Source organism: Pygoscelis adeliae, unplaced genomic scaffold (genome assembly GCF_000699105.1).
Source record: "Pygoscelis adeliae isolate BGI_AS28 unplaced genomic scaffold, ASM69910v1 Scaffold93, whole genome shotgun sequence".
Taxonomy (NCBI): Eukaryota; Metazoa; Chordata; class Aves; order Sphenisciformes; family Spheniscidae; genus Pygoscelis; species Pygoscelis adeliae.
Window position 1 is genome coordinate 1,310,820 of NW_008824469.1, and position 8,374 is coordinate 1,319,193.

An 8,374-nucleotide genomic window follows, 5' to 3' on the forward strand; every position below is an offset into this window, starting at 1 on the left:
GGAGACGTTCCTCTTGCTGGCGATCAAGTCTTCCCCAATCAACATAGGCCGGCGGGTGGCAATCAGGAACACATGGGGGAAGGAGGTCTCCATCAGTGGTAAGCGCATCAGGCTGGTATTTCTTCTAGGGCGCTCGGAGGCCAAAATCCAGGTACAGCCCCTGCACCAGCTGCTGGTTTATGAGAGCCAGGAGTTTGATGACATCTTGCAGTGGGATTTTGTTGACAACTTCTTCAACTTGACCCTCAAGGAGCTGCATTTCCTCCGCTGGTTCATGGAGGACTGCTCGCACGCCAGGTTTGTGCTGAAGGGTGATGATGATGTCTTTGTCAACACTTACAACATTGTTGAGTTCCTCCAAGAACTGGACCCCGAACAGGATCTCTTTGTTGGGGATGTGATCGCCAACGCCCGGCCCATCAGGAACACCAAGGTCAAATACTTTATTCCAGAGTCCATGTACAGAGCCCCCTTCTATCCTCTCTATGCGGGTGGAGGGGGCTATGTGATGTCTAGAGAGACAGTGCGCCACCTCCAGAGCACCGCAGAGGACACGGAGCTCTTCCCAATAGATGATGTCTTTGTGGGAATGTGCCTGGCAAAGATGGCAGTGACCCCGAAGAACCACGCTGGCTTTAAGACTTTCGGGATCCAGAGACCTTTCAATCCTTTTGATCCGTGCTTGTACAAAGAGCTGATGATTGTGCACAAACTAAACCCAACTGAGATGTGGATCATGTGGACACTGGTAAAGGATGACAGCATTAGGTGTGCGGTGTCAGTAACGTACAACTACAGAAGGGGTTGGAAAAGAAGCTACTGATGAGCACAGCGGGATTGTGACTGGTGACAGATACAGGGTACTTAAACTAAAAATCAGGTTGTGGTAGAAATGTGTCCTCTACTAACAGACTGTACTTGAGCCATAGGGGTTTGTTTTGCAGTAAGTCTTTTCTATCGGTGGGTTACTGAAGCAGTTGAATTGTCACAGGGTGGGGATGGGGCCGGTAGCTCAGTGAGACACGGCACAGGGGACTCGGCTTGGTTCCTCCCAGCCGGACTGGAGCCCGGGGAAGTCACAACTTGCACAGGGATGTGAGTGAGGAGCCACCTGCTATGGAGGCTCCGCGATGCCAAGGTTGGTGTCTGACCACCAGCCCAATTCAGTCTCGTGTAGGAAAGCTAATGATGACTAATGAGCGACCGAGCACTTGAAATTACTTGAAGGGGTGGAAGAAAGGCCAGTGTGTGCTGCTGGGTCCACTGCAGCGCAACTCTGCTCTCCCGGGCCAGCAATCCTTCAGGTCCTCCTGGACAGGAGGAGAAAGGGAGTGGAGTGGGGGAAAAAAAAAAAGCCTCAAAAATGTATTGCCTGAACACAGCATGATGATCCAAGGGACTGGGCTTTGACTCAAGCCCTTTGGATTTTACAGAAGTTTATTACAGGTTTACTTGCACTGGAAGCTTTTGCACAAACACTTTCTGATTGGGTTTGAAAGGAGCAATATATCTTGAATAATCACAGTGGTAGTTATAGTGGCTGTAGCTTTTCATGTTGTGTGGGAGGTGTTTGGGTTTTGTTGTTGTTTTAATGTTGGGTATAAATAAAATACAGTTTTGAAAAGTGTTTTCACAGGAGTATTCTTGCGTCTACTGAAAGCTAAAAGAACTAAAAGCCAGAGAAGGCTGAGATCTGGTGCTGGGTGTTTGCATTAAGGGGTCATTGATATTAAAGAGGATGAGGTTATGTGGAAATGGATACTTACTGCTTCCTTTGCTGTGAGCAGCTGCCATTCTCTGCCCCTGTCCAGACAAGATGTATTAATACCGAAGTGATTAATCTATGAGTGTGCTGGAGTCGCCAATTTGAGGAAAGATCAAATATGAAACTAAGATTTGGTGTTATTTTTATGACACTTACCAGCTTGAGGGTGTTTTGCTGCTAGGTCGGAAGCTGCTGTGCTGTGCGTGAGCAGGAAGCAGCCTGGAAGCTTTAGAAAAAGGTAGAGGGTAGAGAGGAAGTGTGTGATTACAGAAATTGGAGCAATTTGTGTTGTGCTGTTGTCATTGTGGTCTAGTGCCAGCTGCCCAGCATTCACTGCCCACCAGATGTGAGCTGGAGCTTCCAGAGGTGCTCAGGAAATGCTTCCAGGAGGTCCTTGCTTGTGGTCCTTAGGCAGAGAGACCGAGGGCATCCCGAGACCAGAGGTGTGACGAGCTCCCTGGAGAGGCTGGCTGCCCTGCCTTCCAGTGCAGTGCAGTGCTGTACGACCTCAGGCTGAGGGACTCCTGGCAGTACTGCTGGTCCTTGTTTGATCCCTTGCTGCCTTGGCTTTCTAAAGCACCAGGTGTAGTTCTAGCTTAGCCCTACAGCGTGACCTAGACTCTTGTGGCGGGAGTCGCAACTATCACGCGAGCTGTTTCTGTGCCAGATGGGAGTAGGTGTTTGTCTGAAAAAATTGCTCTTCCAAGGGGTGAGCCTGTGTGTGTGTCCATCCTCAGTGTGGTCTTGTACAAGCTGATACTGCATCTTCTCACTGCAGCCCTAACAGGGATTAATTAGCTGTATTAGCTGTACCTGAGAAATTGTCTACACGTAGTTTCAGATATGTTGGCTTTGTAAACAAGGCTGAGTATCAGCAGCAAAACCTAGTTTCTGGGCACTGCTGCTTGTTCTAGAGAAGAGACTGGACAGAGCGGGTACCATGGTACCCTGTGAGCTGCTGTGGCAGCATTTTTCTGATCCACTAGATGATTCCAAATGCAAACTCAGTAACATAATGTAGAGCATGATGTCATGTCTGTTGTGGGCTTAGGTGTATGGGCTAACCCCCGATAGGCAACTCTCACTTCCTAATAAAGGTGTGTGGCTCTTTTCCACCCCGTTTTGGAGGCAATATAGAGCCCCTTGTACTCCTCGCTCCCATTTTGACCTGACTGAACTGACTAGTTGGTTCCTGTCATGTCTGAAGGTTCGATGTGTGTCGGTACAGCTTGGGTCTTGGGAAGTAAGAGCAGGGCATAAAGTGAAACAAAAACTGGGGCAACAAGGGGGCTGGGAGCAGGCTCTAAAAGGGGAAGAACGGGCTGCTTTGCAGACTCCTCTAGCAGTGCTCATCTGTCTTAAGCCATACGTATCTCTGCCATGCGAGCATCCGAGTAGAGTTATTGTGGCATCCTGAAAAGAACACAACCCGTACGTGCATTTGGGTCAGTAGCTTGGCAGAAGTTCTTAAAACTGCAGCGTGTAACAAATTGGAGCAGTTGTGGTTAGAGGCTGACCTGAAGTTGCATTTGGCTCTTGAGGGCGTGGTTGTGCCACTGCTGCAAAGAATCCTCTCATGACAGTGGGTTTTTTCCTAATGCTCCAGCCCAAAGCTGTGTTTGGGCCCTCCCGACTGCTGGCAGAGCAGACACTGCCATCTTCCTGTGAGCTGTAATTCCAGACTGTGCCATCCTCCTTGGACACAGCAGCACCCAGTGAGGAGCAGGAGCGAGGAAAGGTAGTTTGTTAATTTCTTTACTATTTAATCTATAAATGTAGAGTGCTGTGCAGCTGAGATTGCATTTGCTCAAAAGGCAGGCAAAATGAGACACAGATAGAAAGGCTTATGCTACAGCTGAAACAATTCCTAGTCAAGCACAACTCAACTTGGTAACAGCAACCTTGACACAGACGTAGTGCATCAGATGCTAATTTGTGGGGAAAAACCTATGACTAATATGTGTTTTCTTACAAAACCTGATGAACGGGGATTAACTGACTCAAATCAGTGGTGATAAAGTTCTAGTGGATTCCATTCCACAAAGCAATCTCAGCTTAAGTTTACAGTGTCTATACAGCTAATATTGCAAATTTCACATTAGCTGTCAAGTTAGAAAATGAACACAGTGAAAGATACCTGTGTGTTTGAAGCCTGCAGTGAAACATTAAGCTTGCAAAAAGAGAGAACTAAGATTATTTTCCTGACACTTGTGCTGGAAAGCATTCAAATATGTAAAACTTGCTTTTGCTCGCTGCTTTGTAAAGAAGTATGCAGAAGTTGCCACAATGACTTTGTTTATAACCACAGCATCTTGAAAATGGAAGACTTTGCTTCCTGGGGAGGGCAGATGCATTACAAGCGGTGACTCTTGGGTGAAAGAGGCTACTGCACTGAACTGCAAAACTTCACTAAGAAGAGCCTGGGTAACTCCACAGAAAGTTTTCAGCTCTACAGCAAATGTTTCCCCTGATTGCAATTAAGTGTAATTTGATGCAGCTGCCAGACTCGGCTCTGTTACAAACTTCTAAGTTCAAAGAGAAAACAATGCTTAATCTCTTACACAAATGGGCACACTCGCAATGACATGCTTTTGCACCGTTTAATTAAGGTATCTCCTAATAGACATCATTTACTTCACAGGTTAAAAATAATGACTTTTAAATACACTTCTTTGGCTGATACCTAGTTAGCCTCTAAATTAAGACTGCTCTCACAAACATATCAAATGAGGGGTAGGACTCTCCCAGCAGAGAGAGAGACAACAAGCTATCCTTGATAGCAATTTTCACATTTGCATAGTTAAACATTTAAATAATTGAATCCGTAAGTATTACAAACATGGTGAGTTACAAACAAGATCAAGGCCTTTCAGATACTTGGAATTGACTTGATTTGTAAAGCAATCCTGCCTGGGGGAAAAAATGGAATCATAGGCTTATTTCAGCAGTTTCCCACTATCCCACACTTAAAAGTTTCGGACCCTTCAATTTGCAACTGACTCTCACATATTCTACGGTGACACTAAAGTTCTTTTCAGTCCTCCCGAAGGTAAGGGTCCTCACCTGCCTCTGTACTTCCTAAAATACCCTGTGGCAATGCAGATTCCTCTCCTTGAGCTTTTATGAGCTCTTCTGTTTGAGCTTCAGCTAACTTGGTCTCTGCTTTCTGGGACAGCTGTCGCACTTCTTGCACCTGTGACTTCACTAGCTGAATGTGGCTGCGGGCTGTCACTGAGGCTTGGTCTGCACCTGAAAAGTAGTAATTTAAATACACGGGGTTAGAGGAGCACTCCACAAACCTTCAATTAAGGAAGCAATTGTCTATAATTATCATCTGCTTTGCTAAGTGTTTCGATGGCTCTTGGGCTATATTAATGCTAAATGCATTTACTGTTCATTTACCTTAAACTACAATACGGCCCCTTGAATTCTTCCCACCCAAGTGGGTTACAGCCAGCGTCTGATCAGAGCAATCAGCTTGTGCTAGTGGGTTTGAGAACTAAGCCCAGCCCAGTCATCGCGTGCCAGGACCTTTCAGTCCTTGTCCTGTCCCGGCACCTACCAGCAGCGGGAATGTCTGTGGCACTGCTGAACTCAGAATCCCTTCTCCTCCCATACTCCTACAGATTCTGTGCCTTTTGCAGGCACTTACAGAGTTAGGGTGTCCCATCGCTTTCCTACCCTTCTCCACTCCAGTCATTTTGGCGATTTACCATACGTCAGCCCATAACTCAATCTCAGAGCTATCAAGTCTCTACGCTTTTTGTGAAAGTGTGCATGCATGGAGAAAAGACCAAGATTATTATCTTTCCTGACTGAAAGGCAAATATTCTCACTCTTTAATAAAAGTGAATCCAGCTAGAAAGACCTGCTGGACCCCCTAGGTAGCCTTATTTCTGTGGCTCCCTGGACCGTGTTTGAACACTGCATTTATAAATGACTAAATGCTTCCCTCAAACATTTTTTTGGCATGGTTGGTCTTGATCTAAACCACATGTGAAGTTTCCAGGCCTGGTTCTTGGAACACTTCTACTAGACCTGTAGCCAATAAAAGAATGTAAGTTCTCAGCATCTCTAAAAACCAGGCACTAGCTGTAAATTGGTATGTTAACTGAACGTATATTCTGTGTCTCTCTCAATTCCATTCTCATTTGGTAAATACTGCCTAAATGCTAGGGGAAAGAAATTCTCAGTATTTCTGCTTGTGCTTACCTGACTGATACGCAGCTTCTGCTGCCATCTCTGAAAGACGTAACGCTGTCATCCAGCTGGATTCCAGCCTTAGGTATAAAAACATCTAGGAGTAAAACAAAGTGTTACTTAACTAGATGTAACAGTATCTGAATGCTCTTCCAAACAGCGCCTTTGTGAAAAGATGAGCAAGCGAGACGAGAACTTTCTGAGCAGAGTTTTAAGAGGCAGATTGTTGACTGAAGGGAGACGATTGCTTACATCAACTCTGGCTCCTATTACCACCTGCCAGACCGCATCCACCTCTTCTGAGTTCATTTTCCCAAGAAGACTTGCATATTGCTTGTAGAGAGACACCAGTGTGTAAACAGCCTGCAAAGGAATCATTTCACACAATTACGTGACAATCTGTACATCTCTGATGTTGTCTCAGTGTTAACTGGTGTTAATTAGCAAAATTGCTGAATGGTTCCAAAGGTGCTTTGTTCTCAAGTTCACGGCAGTTTCGGAGGCACTGACAGCATTGGCTGTCTGCCTACAGTAGTGCTTTATATATTTGCTGTACTAATAATGAAGTAAACTGGAACGCAAATACTTTACTCAAATTGCCACTTATCTATAAAATTAAAACTGTATCTTGTTGTTTCAGACTTAAATATGGCTCACTCCATTCTTCTGATGAAACTCAAGTTCACGGCCTTAGAAATGGGCACAGAAGGTAAATAAAATACTTAAGAATACAGGGTGGCGTATCCTACTTACTCAGTACGCAGGTATCCAATATCTGTTACGAGTTTCTTTAGCCCCAGTTCTAAGACATGGGTCATTTCGGCTTAAGTTCAAGCTCAAAGCAACAGTTTAACAAAGCTAAAAATAACTTCCAAACAGTGAGCCCTACCCCACTGTTTCCTAGGGACCTGACATCTTCAAACCCCCACATCTCTCAAAATAAATTTTTATGAATTTATTAAAATTCATAAAAAAACAAAGTCCATTTTAAGTATGGTTTAACAGGTGTACTTAGTGCCAAATAACTTAGTATTTCCAGTATTGACTTGCTAGCAAAGAGTGTAAGCTCTCAGCTTACCTTTGTATACTCTGTCAATGCTTCAATCAATGCGTATGTTGTTTGAGAGAGGAGTGTAGAAGTGCTGTCTGTTACCAAGGAAACTGCTCTTTTAATCAAGGCATCGTTACTGAGAGAAACCGAGTTCTGTTTCTGAAAGACAAGACATTTGCGTGATCTTTACACTGACTTTCATGTGGATGTTATTAGTAACAAATAGCGGTAAGGAAAAGCACCACTGTGAGTTACAAGGCTGGACAGCCTAGTTCTCACTGCTGTTTTGCCATTGTAAAACAAGCGAACTGTTTTTGCAAGGTGTTCTTGAAGGTAGACATTTTCTTTCTCATTTTTCTTCCTTAACAACTACATGGCTTAAACACCTGTGATCCCCAAGAAGGAATACAATTCTGAGGGTAAGTACTAGTTTGCAAAATGCTAAGCAAGTGTTCTTGAATATTAAACTGTTTCTAACGAGCGGGTGCTGTGTGTATCTCACTCCTGATACGTTACCTCCACGACTGGGACTGCACACAAGGCCACTCCCAGCCCCACGCCCACCATTTGGTGCCATCGTCCGTTCACGCCCGAGAGGCAGCGTCTCCTAATATTGGCCAGAACAGGGAAGCTTTGTTGGGAAATGCAAGAAACAAAGTTAAGCGCCAGAAATAACCAGTGTGCGGTGGGAAATGGGTATCAAAGAGGAAAAGAACACCTAGAAGCTGTTCTAGGTGATGTAGTCTCTACCAAGCTTCTGTAATGCAGCTGTGTAACAGTAAATGAATAAGTTTGTTTTAAATTCTGTTATATTACTTAATTATAAGTGCGAGAAAAGAAGACAAGCACAGTAACTAGTGCATTATTAATCCTTTGAGAGAGGAAATGTATCTTATCTGCTACCAACACACTGCTGATATTCAATAATATTGAAAAGCAAATTAAAAAGCATGCTTAAAAGTGGTATATGGTACACGCAGGTGAGCAGTATGACTGGTAATAGTTTGCTGCAACCCAGTGACACTTAGGGCCTCACGCAGTCGGTTTTATTCACATCCAATGTTGTGTAAGTGTCCATGGGGTCAGGGCCTATCACTGACATACTCGAGCAGGAAAACAGAAGCATTCAGTCATCAGAATTGTTTTGTTGTACAGCAATTTTCTGAAAATTACTGGTCAGTTTTCCTTCTTTTATGCTGTGTACTCTTAAACTGCAGACCACCACCGGCAAGTGCTGTACGGGTACCACAGCTCCCACCGCTTGTGCTACTCCAGCTGTGCTGTGGCATCTGGAGACACGGCCATTTCTGTGGCCCAGGCCGCCGCTCCAGCCGCAGCTGGCTCGTTTATATTCGGGA

General features: G+C 44.8%; 2 protein-coding genes across 2 annotated transcripts in view; one reads left to right on the forward strand and one right to left on the reverse strand.

Moving 5' to 3' along the window:
- B3GNT4 (UDP-GlcNAc:betaGal beta-1,3-N-acetylglucosaminyltransferase 4) overlaps positions 1-823 on the forward strand; it is a 1,113-nt gene extending 290 nt beyond the window's left edge. Inside the window, exon 1 of the mRNA XM_009321232.1 lies at positions 1-823. This exon is cut by the window's left edge and continues 290 nt beyond it. Within this exon, the coding sequence (XP_009319507.1) occupies positions 1-823 (823 nt within the window).
- A 3,224-nt stretch (positions 824-4,047) lies between these two features.
- Positions 4,048-8,374, reverse strand: part of DIABLO (diablo, IAP-binding mitochondrial protein) — a 6,186-nt gene continuing 1,859 nt past the window's right edge. Inside the window, exons 3-7 of the mRNA XM_009321233.1 lie at positions 7,533-7,664; positions 7,044-7,175; positions 6,197-6,328; positions 5,978-6,062; positions 4,048-5,014 (exon numbers count right to left, since the gene is read on the reverse strand). Of these exons, the coding sequence (XP_009319508.1) occupies positions 4,800-5,014; positions 5,978-6,062; positions 6,197-6,328; positions 7,044-7,175; positions 7,533-7,664 (696 nt within the window). The 3' untranslated portion in view covers positions 4,048-4,799. The remainder of the gene's footprint in view (positions 5,015-5,977; positions 6,063-6,196; positions 6,329-7,043; positions 7,176-7,532; positions 7,665-8,374) is intronic.